We start from the raw sequence: 19,688 nt of genomic DNA, 5'->3' as shown, positions 1-19,688 counted from the left end.
TATAATTTTTTTAAAATGTTAGAACAGGTAGATGGATACAATTGAATAAAAATGGATATGTTATTCTCCACTGTAATGAGTTACTTCTTTATGGTATCAAATTACTACGGTATTATGTATCTGGTTGTTATTTAAATGATAAATATAGACAAAATGGTAAAAAAGCAAAGGGAAACCAATGACTAAACTGACTAAATGAGATGGCTAAAACTCCCAGTATCACTATTACCCCTTTTGTCAAAAAACTCAAATATTTGGTAGCTGGTATTTAGTAGAGTGCAAAAGAAAATATCTGTAATGGCAATGTTTCATATAGAAAGATCCCTATGACATACATTGTTTTAAATATTTTTAAAATGTCTTTCATTTGAAATCTTAAGGAAAACTGAGGAAAAAAGATAATGCATGGCAGGCATGGTAAACTCTAAAAACACACATTTCCTACTAAACAAGTAAAACAGTACTAGTAGACTTTTCTCTCTATTTTGTGAATTCAAATTTATTTAAGAAATATTTTGCAATTTTGTCTAGAATGCCCTCAAAATCACTTAGATTCCTGTATTATTTCATGAATTTTTCACCCCCGGACTAAATTTCATAACATGTGGGCTATTCAGTGATAGGTGAATAAAACCTGAATACCCATACAAAACTCATTGTTGCTCACAAATTTTTCCTATTGTCTACTGTAGATCATACTAGTTTATAAAGAAGAATTTTCACATCTACTACACTGCCTTCATTTTCCATTACTTATTTGGATACATAATACTAAGTATATATATGTTTTTCTGCCACAATGGAATTACCAAGATGAAGTTACAAAAGATGGTAGACCTATTTGTGCTTATGATCTATACATTTTCTCTTAATTTAGTTTCTCTTAATTTTCTAAAATTTGTTTTTAATTGGGACAATGTTATTTCTAACAAAATTCAGAAATTGTTATATAATTTCACAAGGTTTTGTAGTTCAATATAAAGTGATTGTAAGACTTCCAAGCAACTAAAAAGCAAGTCAAATACTGCAATTTTTCTGTTGTATATATATTTTATAGCATGATATTCAAACATAGCATGCTACACTACTGAAGGCCTATATGTGCAGGCCATAAATAATTAATAGTATTTTTGCTACTGAAGATTTTTAGTTACATAAATATATACAATATTATTTAACATATTCTTACAATCTTTGCTAGATTATACTATGTTGTTCATTCATAAAATCTTCACAAACTATAGAAAGAGAATTTAATGAAATCTGACACATAGATTATTATAAGCTGCATTTGTATCATAGTTATTAGAAATCTGGTACCAAATGCAAGTTATAAGAATTTGCAGCACAGTCTTTAGAGAAGCATGAGATGATTGATATTATGATTATTTTGTTCAAATTTATACTAATTTTCTCAGATTTTTACAGTCCTCATTCATAGAATTTGAAACAGCATCTTTATTTGCTTACTAATTAGAAACAATAAAATCTGCATTTTAGGAAAGACAAGTTCTAGCCTACCTTGGTTGACCTGGAAAGCTAAACAGGATCTTGTTAGCATCAGGACTGGAAATTACCAAGCAATACCAAGTCTATAAGCTAGCCTATGAGGTGGAAAAAATAGTCTGTATTCTAAAATGAAAAGTGTGGATAAGTTCATGAAATTGCCAGGAGGTGGGCTCGATCTGAATAAGCTTTTACTTTACCTTAGAACTATACCGGAAACAGCAATGTTCATCTTTTATATGCTTTTAAAATAACTTTAACTGAGTGTTCGTCATTAATAAATAAATCCAAATATGTATTATTTTGATACACTACAATTTAATGTAGATTACAACTCTAATTTCCACAGAGTTGTAATTCCCATATCACCATTCGACCTTTGCTATGTGGTTTATCAACTATTTCTGCAACTTGACAGGCATGCGTCAGAATTATATTTCATTATTCTCCGTGATAGTATTATAGTTCTAAATGAAACTTTTATGAAAGTTCACAAATTCTTTAGGAAATGTTAAGAAAGATAACAAATAATTCCATCATCATCATCATCATTATCATCATCATCATCATTTGCAATTCAGAAATCTAAAAAACTACCCCTCCTTTGATGGGCTAATACAAACTAAATGATTCACTGAATAAAGAAAATTAGACATTGAGTTCTCATCTCTCTCTCCATGTAAAATAGAGAAAATGTGGACTAAAATTATTGCATATTACATCTTTTTAATCTGCCCTTTATTAATTTTAATGTTTTTTTTATTAAATACTACGGTTAAAAGTATGTTCAGAAAAACAAGGACAAACTACACTGTTTATTACAAAGAGCATACTGTGAAAATGCATCAGCTCATCAGCACAGTAATCACACCAGAGTATTGTCAGATGTCAGAAAGGAAAAATGCTAGTTTAGAAATCTTGGGATGCTTGCACAAATCTATCTCATCTCTCCTACTCTATCCTGAGTAGCAGTCCTGAAAACTCTGCTCTGACCACCATGAATTAGACCTGCATTCCTCAGGATGATTAGTGGAAGGGCACAAAAAATGGCAGACAGCCCACAACCCATATCAACCAGTGGGAACAGTAATACTGCCCCTGAAAAAACTGGAGATTGGTGGCAGTAGGGAAGAATTTCCACAGCATGAGATCCAACAATGGAAAGCTAGCTGTTTCCCCTCCCCACCACCACCACGCAAAGAAATCCTACAAATGATTATTGCAGGATTTCCTCTTGCTCCACCACAGGAGTAATAGTTAATCCATTCAGTTTCTCAAAGTCCACAGACTGACAGGACACGGGGCAGGGCAGTTTCAGATCAGTGCGGCCCTCATGAGTGAAAGAAGACCTAATGTCAACGATTATGAATGACAGAAACAGCTGCCAACATTTGATAATATGCAGTGCATGTTAAGGTGCTTGTTTTTTTTCACTGATTGGATATTGAATTGGATATTGATATTGGATATATTCTGGTCCATTTCTTATATTTTCTGTTTGAACAATATTATTACTTAATAATGATTGGAGGCAATATCAATACCCCTTTCTAGACTAAAGCAGAATGTTTAACTTTTTTATTTAGTGAAGGGATTTTCAAATAAAATGTGTTTTTTCCTCCTAAGAGTTACCTTGCAAAGCCAAGGCTTGCTCAGGCTATATTCCGAATCACAAGCACCACAAATGGTTGAAAAGAAATAAACAATGTACTGCAAATTGCCACAACAAGGAAAAGAGCAGTACAAAGGGAAGTGTAGAATTAGAAATCTTAGTCTTTTCATCATGCTCAGCCCTTAGGTAGTTCTAGGAGATACTTGCAGAGAAGCAGAGTCATCAGATCAGATGGTTTGTGTAGAATACCTCATGTGTCTCACTGTTCACTTTGATGGCAGGTGGTTTCATGTGTAGCGTTTAGTTTCTTTGTGATTTTAAGAGTCTTTAAAGATGCATCATTCGGAATCGGATAAGTCACTTTAAACAAAGCAAAGCAAGAATATGATTATTTATAAGACAGTACTTTGTTACATTGCATTTCCAGTGATATCATCTATTATTTTAAAGTATCTTTTCATTTACTGAAGGAATTTTAAACTAATAATGAACTGCAGCCAACTGCACCAAGAAAAAGATAATAATAAAATAGAACAATTCTAAGTTCTCATAATCGCATAATATCAGAACACTTTTCATTTCTATTGAGGAACAATATCAAAGGTTAAAATAATTGTTGATCCCTATCTGACACTAGCTATTTGTTGTAGATTTTTCTATGAAAAAGATAGAGTGAAAAATAATGTGTACAGCAGAAAATAACTAACCTTTGTTTATCTAAAATAAAGGTAATAACCCAAACATTAGCTTTCCTTATGTCTAAAATCCAGTTCAAATATTTAATTCCTTCTCTCCTTCACCCTGTTTTATAAAGAAAAACTCTAAAATAAGGGGTTGTTTTTTAATAGATACAATTATATCTATATCTGCTATACAAGTAATCCTCAACTTGCAACCTCACTTGAGCCCAAAATTTATATTGCTAAGTGAGAAATTTGTTAAGTGAGCTTTGCCCCATTTTATGACTTTTCTTTCCACAGTTGTTTAGTGAATCACTGTTGTTAAAGTAATAACTTGGTTGTTAAGTGAATCTGGTTTCCACATTGACTTTGTTTGTCTGAAGGTTACAAAAAGGGATTACAATCAAACTATGCAAGAAGAACCTTTTCTTATATTGAACAATAAGCCTTTTGTAAAGAATTGCTTTAAAAGATTTAAAACAATCTCTATACTCATGCTACTTTGACAGCATAGTTTAGAAATCATTACCTTTTTAAAACTTTTAATTAAAGTAACAAAAGTGAACTCTTTCAAAAATGTATTTTGCTATATCAAATGTATCTGGCATTCAAGAGCCTTGGAACCATACCTTCATCATTTATGTTAGTTTTAAAAACTAGCACAAATGAGTTGGAGGTAATTATTATTGCGAGTTGAGATAAACATCCAGGTTTTCCAACTTCCAAAGATACTTATAATATCCAAAATAACACCTCAATAGCATGGTTTATGTGAAAGCATACATATTTGTGTTCCTGTAGAGATTAAAAATAAATAACTTGGGCCTGAAATATATACTTTCCTCAACATAGTATTAGAAATTGTGTTAAGTATTTCAGATTGTTTATACTTCTTTTGTTAATAAATAAGGGAACAATTCTAATGCATCATTTATTCCACATTATATAATATGTTATAAAGTAAAATAAAATAAATTTTCTTTCCAATACCAGAACCAGTTTAGCAAACCCAGACAAGCTTGATTCATCAAATTATACTTGTTTTATTACAAATGTCAAGCTCTGTAAATATGTTGTATAAAAATATTAAAAAGTGACATACTGCAACACAAAAATCAAATCTGATCAAGTTGTGTTAGCAGAGGTGACTTGGTTAAGTGATAACAAAAGTGCTTTATTATTTCTATGTCTTTATAGAAAACTATTCATAGGACTAAATACAGTAAGGGAAAGAGTTTGCTTACAAGGATCCATATCTGCTCTCATATTTAGAGACAATATTCTTGCATTTTCCCACTTCTTTCCGTAGTTCTGCAACTTCGGTCCTCAAGGCTGTGTTCTCCTTCTCCAGAAAAGCAGCTCGGATTGTGATTTGATTCTCTTTTAGGCGCCGAGCATCCCGAGATCGTTTGGCTGCCACGTTATTTTTCTTCCGCCGTGTCCAATATTTTTCATCCTATGTGGAAATAATCAGATTGACAGTTTTGTATTTAGCAGATATTGATTCTTGATCCATTACCTAGTTTTTCTAATGACCAAATATGACTGGACTTGTTGCAAGCTACTGCCCACAGTTATTGCTATCCAAGCTCGAGTAACCTTCAGATTAGGCTACTACAATGAAGTGCAGAGGGCTACATGTGAAGATTCCTCAGAAATGTGGTCCAGAATATTATGATATAACAGATTTTTTAAAAATGGGCATAGGAACTGACTAAAAATACTGTGGTTGACCATAACTAGTCAGGTAAAATATCACACCAATTTTTAAATTAAAATTAAAATTTTAAATTTTCTGACTACCTTTTACCTAATGGCAACTTTTGTTCATCTACATGAGAAATCACTAATTCTGGTATGGCATCACAGTGCTCTCAAAATCAATTTATAAATCAACTTAATTGAATTGATAAAAATCAGACCGTGTCTTTGATTTTTATCCAACCTTTATTACTTTATAAGTAACTCAATGCAGCGAACAGATCCAATGTGCCTTGCTCCTGTTTTTCTTGCAACAACAACCCAGGGAGGTAGATTGGGCTGAGAAAGAGCGACTAGCCCAAAGTCACCCATTTCATTGCTAAAATGGGAATAGAACTTACATCTCATGGTTTCCAAGCCAGCACCGTAACAACAACAACAAACTAGCTCTTCCCTTGTAATTCCATCAAGGATCTTTAAGAAGGTAAATTTAATTTCTGATTAATATCTAGTTGCTGGCAAAGCTTAGACATAACAAATTGAATACTGTCCTTAAATTGGGAAAGGAACAGTCACTTCCCTCAAAGAGGTTGGCTTTCATACTGATTCATTTAATAAACTGGTAACCTTTCCTTAGAATAGAGAGGAAAGAAGAAAAGCAAAAGGAACAAGATGGATTCTATGAATTTCTAAGCAAGAAACCTTCATGATTTTTCTCCTCCATAAAAAACATTCACTGAAACCCAAAAACTTATTTAAGGAGGTAATATTCAGTGGAGAATCAGTTTGATGTAGTAATTAAAAGTACTGAAACTGGGAGACTGTCCTGTCTTAGACATAAGCCCAGCCAGGTGGCTCTGGGTCACTCTGTCTCAGCCCTAGAAAAAAGACAAGTGAAACTTGCAAAAATTATTGCAAAGGAAACTGCTGGAAGGTCAGGGGTGTCAAACTCAAGGCCCGCAGGCCAGATCCAGCCCGCAGGGGTGCTTAAAACTGGCCCAAGGGGCCGGTCTGGAAATATGAAGGGACTGGCCCGTGGTGCCTCTGACAGCTAAAATTGGTCGCATGCACACCCCCTCACCTTGTTTTCAACCTCCATGGCCTCCTGAAACACTCTAGCAGCCGAAACTGGGCCAAAAAATGGGCCCAATGGGCCAAAAAACAACCCAAAAACTGTTTAAAAACAGGCTATGTGGCCCATTTTTGGCCAGCAGAGTGCTGCAGGAGGCATCTGTCTGCCCCCCTCAGGCCACAGAGAAGAACTACAATGCTGATCCAGCCCTTGAAGAAATCTAGTTTGACACCCCTAATGTAGGTGCTAAGAGTCAAAATAGACTTGACACATCTCCCCCTCCCCCTATTTTCTTGAAGCTGAACTGCAGCAGAAAATCCTGTATAGAAAAAGCAAAGAATTCTTCAGAAGGATAGATTAAGGGACAATGGGAAGTTCAGCCTGACTAGTTTATAATAATTATCTTTCACTGGGGAAGCCTTGGAAAATGTTTTAAATTATCCTCCTTCTGGATTTCAACAATCTGAAACAAATGAAACAAAGTATCCTTCATTAAATCTAGCAATGTTGTTAAATTACATTCTGGGGACAAGTAAGAAGATGGTAAATTGCCATTACTCAAGAAACTCACACTAAATCCACCAGAATTTTAGAACAAATAATCTGCTGATTATAAAGACTCAATTGTGGGAAACTCCAGTAGGATAGTTGAAAATGTACTTTGCAGCCAACAAACATGATTTCAAGTACTTCTGAAATATGATCACTCATTTAAGCAATAACAGAATAAACACAGTTACCTTTTGATCATCTGGGACAAAGACTTTCTTGGCTTTTTTAATCATAGGCTGTGGTTTCAAGTCCTCTTCAGCAAACTTATGCTTTCTAGGATTAAAGAGCTCTCCTCCAGGCACACTGGACAGCACTAAATCAGCAGGGTCAGGGTTGAAATTCACATCAATCTCAACACAATCTGGATCAACAGGGCTAGGAGTCAACCTTTCATCATCTGGAGAGGACTCTGGAAAAAGGAAGACAAATTTAATAGTGAGCAGCATGAAGAAGATGATAAAACAGAAACATTAAAAAGGCCCTTTATTCAAAAAATATATTATGTAGTACAATACCATTTTCACTGAAGAAAGGTCACTCACATAAAGAGGATGCAACACTGAAAAGTCTTGTATTTAGCCTTGGTTTAAGGAAGACAGTGGTATTAATTTTCAGAATTCTCATTTTTTCTATGTCTACTAAGAATATTGAGGGAAAGCAACTTTAAATGGCTCTCCAAATAAATATGTGAAAATCTGATTATAGATAACTTATCTGGCATAGAAAAACATTTCAGGAATTAAAACTATGAATTAACATCTGCATGGAACTATTCTCATATATATTCCCAAAAGCTTATCTTGCATCTTAGGAGCCTACACAGTTGGCCTACACCTTAGGAAGCTTCACATTTTTTCTGGATGAAAGTGGGAAGTAATGGTCTTCCAACAGAAATTCTTCAGGAAAGAGGAAAAAATAATAAAGATGAAACAAAAAAAGGACCAAAGAAAGGAGGTCAGCAGAAATTATTAAGAACTCAGAATTATTCACAAATGCACTACAATTCAATAAGAGTTTTAGGTCTAGAAAACAAAACTGATGAGGTGAGAGTACTGTTTAGTAAAGGCAACACAGTATAATTTTTAAGTCAAAATGAATTCTGGACAACCACAATCTGTTTATCTACTCACTTGCAAGGAAATATTTTGGTACTATACCCTTTGGACATTTGACTGACGCATAGAGGAATTCAGATATATGATAATAGGGAAACATTAGAACATGAGCAAAAACAACCACAACATTTCTACACTTTATCAGTAAATTCATACGCCTTTTATGCAATTTCTCTTTATATTTTCTAACATTTTTAAAATTAGTTTCCAAATAATACTTTTTTATCTAGCATAAGCATTTTTCTAGATTGTTCCAAACATATGTATTCAAATACATATTTTCAATGCATGCTGCAAAGTAAAATTGTATAGTGTGAATTATAACTACTAAGCTTGTTTCCATATAACTTCAATAATTTAATTTCCACTGAAATGTAAACTGAGTCTTCCTTCTTTAATAATGTATCACATATAAGAGAGGAGGCAACTGGCAAAATATTTTCCCCTCCTTCACCATTAAGTCTGAAACCCAGTGATAAATGCCTTTAATATAGCAGCATATAAGGCAACATATATTAATACTAATCAAACAAGACAGATTTGACAATAGTTCTACACTTATTTGAATTAAAACAACATATTTCCAGCAAAAAGTAGCATACACAGCGCTACCACTTTCATCTCGTTTACATAATATTAATAGAATCAATAATATGAACCAGTGAAATATTAGTTTTTCTTCCTTGTAACTTGCTCTGAAATTATTTTTGTTAGATTCTGTATTACTGAACTATCGATTTCTAAATTCAGGTTTAATTTTGCACGACAAGCAAATTGCTCATTCTAACCATTTAATTACTTTTCTGATTTTTGCATTGCAATTAAACTAATAACCCAATTAAACAACATAGGCAACCTTTTTTTGTGCAGCATCCTTTTGAACCCCTTAACACACCTGAGTTTTTGGTTGTTTCTGATAGATTGAAAACCACTGTGGAAGATGATGCAGGTGGAGTGGAAACAACAGTGGAAGGTTCTTTTCCTTCCAGTTCAGCCACAGGCAGGAGGGGATTCTGATTCAGATCTAGATGAGCAGGACTGGAAGGGATTCCATTTTCCAACAGGAATTCATCAAGATCCATATATTCCAGATGAAAAGACTCCCCATCATAAGGAATAGTTTTATCCCAAATGGGAGGCATGAGAGAGGCAGAGACTGCCATTGTACTTGCAGCTGCTGCTTCATCTTCCTCAAGTTTTTCCTTTTTCTCTTTATCTAGAAGAAAACAGAATGATGATATTAGTCTTAGGCAGAACTATATTTAACCATTCATTTTTATATGATGATCCAAGAACTGGAACCATTTGCTGTATCAATACTATGGATAGTAACACCTAGTTGACCATGGCTGATCCCCCCAAAACTAGTAGACTCTGTACTGCTGCCAAAACAATCTACATGGAGGTTAGCCAATTGGAACTTGCTAAAGAAATCTGATCAGTCACCTTTGAGAGGATGAACCAACAGAAAATAAAGTTGGTTTTCAATATATTGGCTCATTTAATATATAGCCCTTTCATAAGCAAATAATATAATAATGCATGGAATGTGTGATGAAATGTTCATTTGTAAGCACTAAAAATATAAAGATGCATAAAAGATGCAAACCAATACCGTAGGTCAGTTTTCTGTTTCCTGAAAATTATCCTTTTGTGTTCAACTAATTGTATTCTTAGTTATGTAGATATAGGACTAAAATTGCATATCTTAATTAAACAGATTAATATTTCTGCATCATTAGCACCAGAATTTAGTTCTTAATATTATAGCAATGTAAAATGCAAAATAAACTATAAATGTTAAGAAATTAATTCAAAAGAATATGAATTTCAAAAATGTAAGACAGAGGGTATCAGAGCTACTTTCATATAAATGAATATTTAAAACAAAGATTTGATTATTCAAGCTGAGGAACAAAGTGTTGACAATTAAATCACCACTAATGTTTTCTGCTCAGTTTAGCTATTACTACTTTCTTCTCTTGTGCCATTGATAAAAAAAGACGACTAATTCAAAGCATTTAAAAAGAAAATACATAATGACAGCATGCAAGTGTCAGCAAAGCCTTCCCCTGACAGATAAGGGAAAGAGGTATATGACCCGACAATTTCAGAATCAAACAGAAAGAAATCCCCTCCCAGACTAAACGTTTGTGTGTGTGTGTGTTTCGCGCTTATACTTTGCAATAGGTAAGTGGAACAGACCGATCGGGAACCTGAAATCCAACCGCTTCCCCAAAGGCAGAGTGCTCTAATGTGCTTCCAGCAGCCCTTCGGGGCCGGTGGTCCTGTTCACGGTTATCACAAGGAAGTCCCGCTCCGTTAAGTGGAGATTACTTTCAGGAAAACAATTCGCGGACTCGTCGCCTGCCTTACGCGCTCCGAGCTTCAAAAAACAGTCCCGGATAGACGCCCATAAGCGACGGGGGCTGCAGGTGCCGGGCGATTGAAGCGCTCCGCTCCACCCAGAGGGAAGGAGGAGGCAACCACCAGGAGCAGCCCCAGCGCCCGCCAGGCCACACGGCAAAATGGATGCGACGCGCCCGTCCGAACTGAGGCACGAGCCGCCGCCGCCGCCGCCGCCGCAATTCCCCCTCCACCGCTACCTCCCTCCGATCCATCGCGCATTTCCTTTCGCGGAGGCCGAGTCTACCCCCGAGACGCTCCCGCCACCCTCACCCAGGCGTGAGTCCCGCGGAGGATTTTCCATCAGTTTCTTCAGCACCAAAGGGAAAGCGCCCGTCGGACCCCGTTCTTGCTGCACGGCTCCCGCGGTGTCCGCTGCCACCTCCTGAGGCGCGGCGCGGCTGGACATGCTATTAACACGTAGGGGGCCGATCGGCTGAGCTCGAGCTCCCCCTCCCCCAGGAGACCCAGAGGGAAGAAGGAGGCGAGAAGCGACGCCAGTGGAGCGGACGCCGCGGAAAAGAAAAAAAATAATTAAATCCACCGTTGCCCCCTTGGAGCTGACAAGAGCGCATGCGCCCCTTCCCTCGGCGCGCCTCCGAGGGCCCGGGAGACACTTATTATTCATGACTGCTTTGAGTTGCTCGTGCGGTGATTGGCTGTGCCTGCCGAAAGGTGGGACTGGCTTGGTAGCGCAGCCACTCCGCGACAAGCTTGAACGGAGTCCTGGCACGTGCCGCGGAGCGAGGAGCGTTTCGCGAGAATGCGGGCACCGCCCCTTTCCCCTCCGCTGGCGTCAGTAGCCCCACCGAGACTCCCAGCGTTTAAAACACGGCGAGCGACTCCAGCGCTAAACCTCAAATGACCCCAACGGGTGCGCCACCTATCGGAGAAATAGCGGCAAGGCGGAGCTTCTGAGCCTGCAAGGAACTCTGGGACGGACCCAAGGAGCAGATCGGCTCGCAGACCTCAGCGGCCGTCAGGAGGCTCTGAAGGCCTCCGCTCCAATCCCGAAGGGAGGCGCGGAAAAGAGCGGGGTGAAGGGGAGAGGAAGGCGGGGTTGAGCAGGCTACTCGAACCTGTGGCCCGCCGGTTGGGTTCTACTATATTTCCTCACGGGGGTGGTCAAAAGGCGTGATCGGCTGGCAATTACGGGAGCCCACTCAAAAATCCCTACGAGCCCAAGATAACAGATTAATAGAGGACCTTGGAGATCATCCAGTCCAACCCCTGTCGAAGTTCTCCGCGGAAAGGAGCGGGAAGCGGAGGAGAAACCGCCAAACGTGATTGAGGAAGCGTCACGCTCGCAAATGTATATATTCGTTTGGTCTTTGGACCAACACATTCTCAGCCGACCCACAACTCAAGTCATTCAGAAAACACCACTTGGATAAAACCATTTAATCCCGTCTCAAGAGCTCGTTGCAAGTACAAATCTATTTGCAAAATGGAGACGTTGATCTGTGAACATTACAGTAGATCGAATCCTTGCTTTTATATTCCTACAAGCTTAGGCTAACTAGAAAACCCCAGGGTGGTTTGTGTTATGCGTGATACCAATTGTACTCAGCCGTGTTTCCTCTTGTTAATCACACACACACTCTCTCTCATGTTTTAGCAGAATTGTCTTCCTAAACCTGGTGCCATTTTTTTCCCTTTCCAGTCCTTTTGAAGCTTGTTTATCTATATTGGTCTCAGCAGATGGCAGTGTGCGACCAGCCTTGTCAAAACTCAGAGGCTCAGTAGGGTCAGTTGGGTTAATGTTTGGATGGGCTTCGGGGGACTCCAGGGCTTCGGAATATCCCAGAAGAAAGCAGTTGCAACCCTTTTCTGTATTGCTGCCAAAACCCATTCCCAGCCCTAATAAACGTGTCAATAAAGACAACACCAACTGAATTTGGCTTACAGGAGACCATGCTGTGTGTTTCCCTTTCTATGTCAGAGCCAGCCTTGGTATTAGGCAGGATGAGGTGGGCAGTACGCTATTCAGGATAGGGCAGTCAGTGGTCTGACCATAGGCCCAATGAAGATGCTGTCCCTTTGATGACATCAAAAGAATACTCTTGTTGGCCATCCAACTGATTTAGCAAATGGGGTGGGAGGGAAAACAGTCTTATCCTTCAAACTGCAAAATGTCTTGGGCAGCTGTACACCCTTGGGGCTGAACCTTTAAAAAAATCCAGTTAAAATAGTGACATACAAAAGAAAAAGGTCTACATATGTAGTCACACTAGTTACCCTTTCATTGATGTTATCTTCCTTATTGCCCATTTTGAACATAATTTCCTTGGGAGCAGAAAGAAATAAAGATTTTCCTAGATTGATAAATGTTGCAGAAATATTAACATTTGATTCTTCAAAAATGCTCTTTTAAATAAATACTAAACATTACTGGTCACAGCAAGTAACTGAGCTGATCTGGCTAGTCCTTGGAGAGCAAGTCACCAGGAATGATAAAACTAGACTGGGCCTTGAAAAAAACATCCCAAAATAAGATAATTACAAACTGTTTCCACATCATTGCCAAAAAAACTATGTGAACACTAGAAATTAAATTTGGTTTAAGGGAATTTTTAACATTAAATGTTACAAGTGAGCATGACATTCCATTACTTTAGTACATGGGTTATTTTGATTGGCACAAGTATTCATATCATTCTTTTCTTACCCTACTTTAATAATTCAACAGGGATTAGTAAAGTTTTTCAAGAAACTGAGAGGCAAAGACTAGTTTTCCAGGATACACTAGTCGAGTTAGAACAAAATAGTTGATACTAATTCCTATTGATCATTAAACCAACACCAGCTGTTTCCATATTTTTGAAAAATTCAACTGGATATTGCATGTTCAGTCCCACCTCCAGCAATAATAATTTATTAAACTTATCTACAGCCTATGTAAGCAAAATGGAACTATCGCTGAGCAAGACATTTGGAGCTCAGAATAATATAATTAGACATAATAAGATTTCTACATTCTTAATATTTCCTCAGCACAAAAATGACATGATAATCAAGGTATGTGCCTTGTTGAGATTTTGGCTGAAATCTTATTATTACTATACAGATGACACCCAATTTTAATCACATTCACATTCAAATAAATCTGACTGATATAAGACTGATCTCTGGAGGCAAGAGAGGATTGTATGAAATCTGTAATGGAAGAGAGGGGAGATTTTTAATGGATGCATCTTCTTGCCTGCAAAAAGATGTTCAGCCTCTGCTTACCTTATAAAATATCAGGTTATGAATACAAAATATGGTAACAAGATTATGAGTTAGGACTTCGGCATAGTTATAGGATGGGGAGCATCTAGCTTCGTAATAGTATATATGAAGCAATTTTTGAAATTCAAATACAATTGAGCTGTTGGTTTTAACAAAAAAAATGCCTAGAAGTTATAGGTCTAGCATATTTATAGCCTATAACAGTGATGGCGAACCTTTTTGGCACCAAGTGCCGAAAAGGTCGTGTGGAAACGTCACACGCACACTTGCTCGTTAGGGCTGCGCTCCGGAAAAGCCAAACTTCCAGGTTCTAGCGCACCACTAGGGGGTGGTGCTCATATCCGTTTCAAAGCCAAAGAGCCAGTGCTGTCCGAAGATGTCTCTGTGGTCGTGTGGCTGGCATGACTAGATGCCGAAGTGCATGGAATGCTGCTACCTTCCCACCAAAGGTGGTTCCTATTTTTCTACTTGGATTTTTACTTGTTTTTGAACTGCTAGGTTGGCAGAAGCTGGGACAAGTAATGGGAGCTCACTCCATTATGCGGCATTAGGGATTCGAACCGCCGAACTGCCGATCTTTCTGATCAACAAGTTCAGTGTCTTTGCCACTGAGCCAGAACATCCCCAAGTTACTTTAACCAGACTATTTATTGTGAGAGATTGAAGTGAGGAATCCTTGGTGCTCTTTCAGTTTGGTTGTTTTCTTACAGACATTTCAGTACATTGATGCTACCTAATTTGGGTAATGAAACATTTGCATGACAACAACCAAGCTCAAAGTACCAAGGCTTCCTCATTTCAATCCTAAACTATAAAAATTCTCCCCTATTGGTACTATTTGTTGTGCTTGAGAGAATGACCTGGTTAATCTCAGTTTGAAAGATGGATCAGAGAAGCAATTTTCTCCATTATTGTCCTGATACACGGGATTAAAATGCCCACCCACTCCCCAAGATATCTAGTTGGCCTGAGTCTCTACTTGAGTCATCTTATGGAAAGTTGTCAAAATCTAGTTGTTCTGACAAGTCTTTGGAGATCAATATCTGTTCTAGGCCTGCCATCTGTTTGGCAATACTGTATGCTAACTTAAATTTACATTGTTTTAATGTTTTGGCTCTATAGTTTTATTACTGAAGACAGATTTTAAGATATTTTTGTGGTAGTATACCACATATGAATAAAGGAAGATAGAGATGATAAATGGATAAATAGATAGATAGATAGATAGACAGACAGACAGACAGACAGACACACACACACACACACACACACACACACACACACACACACACACACACACAGAGCATCAATGACAACCTGAATTTGAGCCAAAGGATTCTTAATTTATCTAGGAAATCTTACATGATGGTCTTATATAATCTGATTTATGTTAACTGTCTCTGGTCCAGAGTCACAGTATTAGGAAGTAGGGTGTTTCTTGCTTTTATTTTTAAATTAAATGTGTAATATTTATATAAATAGACTGCTGTCTCTAAGCTATCTAAAATTTTATATCCATCAACGCATATCTTTCAATTTAACATCAAATTGTAGGCTCACATTGGGGAGAGGAAGTATGATAGCCCTCTTCAATTACCTGAAGAGGTAAAACCTTGAGGAAGAGGATCTGTATTCTACTGACTCAGAATACAAAGTGGAGAACATACAATAATGGCTTTAAATTACAGGTTCCAACTGAATGTTAGGACAAGTTCTAATGTAAAAGGAGTCAGTGGTTGAGTTGGTTAACTAGGGTAATGGTGGCCTCCTTATAATTGGATGTATTGGAGGCGGAATAGACTGGGGAATGCCTTAATATGTTTCTGCACTTATCAGGGGTAGATTTAGTAACATAAATAAACCTTTGCCAAGAATGAGTTTAAGGACTGTTCATCTAAAACAGTTGCATTAATTGTGCTTGGAAATTAATAATTAAATATGATTCTTTCAATTTAGCTCTGATCACATAAACTTGTCCAGATGTTAAAGAATTCTTTAGATATCATTTCATGAGTTCCAGTCTTTGAAAACAAGGCAGGGAATGCCCAGAAACAAGATTTTCTCCTTTGGCACTCAGTTGTAGAATATTGCATAGAGTGAGCCTGACACAGAATATTTGTTTTCTTTTTTTTTCAGCATCATGTTAATTTACTGAAAGCAAGAATTCAGTCCCAAGTTAATCCCAGGCAAATGAAAAGTTAAATTCCAAACCCTAAATAAAAGTGTAAAAGCTCATTCATTCAATCATCAGTTTCTTGGGTTTATTTCTTATTTTTCATGCCTCACCATAAATTTTTCCTTCTCCTTTGTGTGCATTTCCTTTTAATCCCACCTGCTTCAATTTCAGATTTTTCTTCTCTTCATATCTTTCTGTCACCCCCAATTTTCCTTCATCTCCTACAGCTTTCCAGACATCTCTTTTTATTTTGCCAATTGCCATCTATTCTCTTCCATTATTGAACTTTATGATATAACAACGTAGTTCATTTTTGTATGCAAGCAATTCATATACATACACACAGGTAGTTTGCAAGAGAAAATGGGTCTTTTGGTATGGGTAATTGCAACAGATTGATATAAAACAGAATAATATTTCGACTTGGTGTCCCTTGAACCCAAGAAAAAGATAATCACTGTTTCCCCCTGTGATCTAAATAGTTGAACAAATTCCCAATATTAATATTTGGAATTCATCCAAGATACAACAAATAATCAAAAATAGCTTATAAGCACATGAACCTTATGTGATGCAGACTTTCTCAAAGCAAAGTAAAAGAAAGAGGTAATCTCACTGTCTGTAAGAAACAAGCAGAAACCTGTTATGCATGGTAGTTCATAAAAGTGTAACAGTAATAACAGGAAAATGAAAAGACTTCATAGAATTTACCCAACATGTCAATCTACACACCAAGCACTCTCTAAAGCTTAACCAGAATAGTTAAATACATATGACATGTAGAAATATTCTGTACAGCATGGAACAATAATGCACAGTGCCCCAGAGTAAGCAGTAAAAAACGTCCAGTGCAGAAGAAACCTCTTTCTTGCATTCATAGTTTAATTACTCCCATAGATATTGCACATGCCATGTTAGTTTGATTTGTCACCTGCAAATGAAAGTAACTCAGTAGGAACAAAGTCTGCAAGGAATAAAGCAATAGCAATAGCAGTTAGACATATACCGCTTCATAGGGCTTTCAGCCCTCTCTAAGCGGTTTACAGAGTCAGCATATTGCCCCCAACAACAATCCGGGTCCTCATTTTACCCACCTCGGAAGGATCATGGAAGGCTGAGTCAACCCTGAGCCAGTGAGATTTGAACAGCCGAACTGCAGAGCTGCAGTCAGCTGAAGTAGCCTGCAGTGCTGCATTTAACCACTGCGCCACCTCGACAGACTTATCGGTGATTTTTAAAAAAAATCTGTGCCAAGGAATCCCTAAACAATAACTTTTGGCCATTTCCTGTGTTTTCATAGGGGCATAAAATATCCATTCAATGTTATTAGCCACAAATTGAAAGAGGTGGAGACAGGAGCAATCTCCTTCAATATTTCTGTTACATTGTTATGAAGCATTCTTATTCAAATTCAGTACCTTAAATTTATAACTAGCTTAGACAAGCATTTAGACAAGTATTAACCCAGTATTCAGGAATGCAGGAAGTAAGGAAAATTGTACCCTCATCAGAATAAGAGAACTTTTATACTGGAAGATATATAATATGATTGATGTTATTGCATATTTGTTTATATATTACCACATATTTGTTTGTGTGTGTGTATGTGTGTGTGTAATTTTAATGGTGATGCTTGTACTTTGTATATTAACACCTTGGACACCTAGAGAGAACACTGCTTGACATAGAAAGGAAATGTATGATATAAGACAATAAAAAATATTTTATAAAAAAAAGAAAAGAAAAAGAGACCTTTCTTAAAGGATTGTTTCAAAACTTGTAACTCTAGAGCCAACCTCTCACCAGAAAGTCATTTTTTAATAGCACTATTAAATAACGTTTCTCTGGAAAAGAGAATAGAAAAGAGAGTCTCTGAACTGCTCTCAAAGTACATAACAAGCCTGAGAATTTAAATGGGTCAGCAACGGCCCACAATCCTGCACTTGGTCGTCTCCCCCCGACACTTTCTTACCTCTTTTTCGGCTCCTACCCCACTCCACAGCCCCCCCCCCCCCCAGCCTTTATAGCTGTTAAACTGCCTGTTACGTTTGGCGTCACTTGCCGTTTCCCCGATCGTGGGAAATCTACGAATTGTCAGGCGCTCAAAACTACCGTACAGATACTGAGATGCCATTCACCCGTTCCTTCTTACAGCCTCGGGAAGAGTTAGGCGTGGGGTGGCGGTGAGTTGTCCTACCTTTCAGAGCGCCCGTCCAAGGTAGATGGTATTCCAGAAGCGATTTCAGGACCTCGGGAAAGTCCACGGGACCGGCCCCGCTATTGTGGCAGCTAGTCATGGCCAATCGCGGGGCCGGCGGGAAGGAGAAGAAATCCCTCTCTTTCTAAGGAAAGGGCTTCTGGGCTGCTGACTGAGCCCCTGAATGCAAAGAACTTTTTTTTTTTAACCTATAACAAAATTAACTTGAAAGCTTGGGCTATCTTTAACTACATGGCTAAAATCTGTAATCTGAAAATGAGGGAGGAGTTTGAGAAAGGGACAGCCAATCAGAGGTGAGCCAGCGTTCTTTCACCGACTTTCTCCCCCCACCCTCCCTTTAATCAATCGGCCAGTAATAAAAGAGGATTGGCTGAGCTGCCTGAGCTGGTTTATAAGGCCCGCCTCAGCCAATCAGAATACAGAGAATTGGGACAGTTATCTAACTAAGGAGCGGAAACAAGTTAGTTTGGTCGTAAGAAAGGCATTATAGCAAATATGAGCGAACGAGCAACGTTAGCAAGATGACTGCAATAGATCGATGAACCAAATCTGAGGTCCAGTACTCAGTGCTGGCTAACAAAGAATACTAATGTAGAAGAAATGTATTAATATAAAAGCCCAATTTATTTGAGGCTCTGAAAAAGTTTTAGTAATTATTGATCAGCCAGTGTATTTTTATATCTCATAATATTAAAAAAAATCAGCTACTTTGTGGGAAGATCATAACTTGAAAGATCAATATTTAAAGTCTAAAATTGGACAATTCTGAAAACGAAAAGTAATATCCTTTCCACGAACCTGGAATAGGCAGATGTAAATGTTTGATGGCAGTACGGATATCATTGCAGGATGTTATTTTTTGTACTAATTGTGGATATATTAAATTGTTTTTGAGAGTATCTCAAACATTTGTAGTTGAATAAATAAATAATAAAATAAGGACACAGCAATACTAAATTTCGAATGGATTAACACAAAATGATTATTCCCCTACACCTTTGTATTTTGGAAACCTAACTGGAAGTCAGATCAACCAAACTGATCAGTCACACATAAATACAGGTACCTTGGGCAGCATCACATAACATTACAATTGTTTGCAGTTCTTATTCCAAGCAAAATGTCCTATCATATATCCCCAAGGGACTATTTTAGTTATCCGCAATTTCAGTTCTCATTACTCACACTGTATAACTTATTTTTTAATCAATAGTTGTTATTTGAATATTTGATTTTTAAAAAATTATGATAGATAAAGAAGGGCTAGAATTATTTTCTTCCTAAGATTTTAACATATTTATTTAATATTTGTCTAATATTTATCTAATAGTCTAATGTTTGTGCACTTTAATGTTCATTAACAGAATTTACATAAAAATATTCTGAGAAATAAAAGAAATGAATATACAACAGCATTTT

General features: G+C 37.3%; 1 protein-coding gene across 2 annotated transcripts; it reads right to left on the bottom strand.

The window, feature by feature from the left end:
- Positions 1-364: 364 nt before the first annotated feature.
- TEF (TEF transcription factor, PAR bZIP family member) lies at positions 365-18,415 on the bottom strand. 2 transcript variants are annotated; one of them, XM_014074789.2, is made up of 5 exons: positions 18,249-18,415; positions 9,134-9,454; positions 7,312-7,532; positions 5,043-5,254; positions 365-3,478 (listed from the first exon to the last, which is right to left on the bottom strand). In XM_014074789.2, exons 1-5 carry the CDS (start codon positions 18,346-18,348, stop codon positions 3,457-3,459), a joined length of 876 nt encoding a protein of 291 aa, XP_013930264.2. In that variant the 5' UTR covers positions 18,349-18,415; the 3' UTR covers positions 365-3,456. The 2 variants fall into 2 exon arrangements, with proteins under 2 accessions (XP_013930264.2, XP_013930263.2); XM_014074788.2 differs by lacking the exon at positions 18,249-18,415 and adding an exon at positions 10,918-11,189.
- Between the last annotated feature and the right edge of the window lie 1,273 nt (positions 18,416-19,688).

This window comes from Thamnophis sirtalis, unplaced genomic scaffold, assembly GCF_051295495.1.
Source record: "Thamnophis sirtalis isolate CommonGarterSnake01/CBP01778 unplaced genomic scaffold, rThaSir2_p1.2 scaffold_9, whole genome shotgun sequence".
Lineage (NCBI taxonomy): Eukaryota > Metazoa > Chordata > Lepidosauria > Squamata > Natricidae > Thamnophis > Thamnophis sirtalis.
The sequence above is the reverse complement of the archived record's forward strand: the minus strand, read 5'-3'. Positions and strand labels throughout refer to the sequence as shown.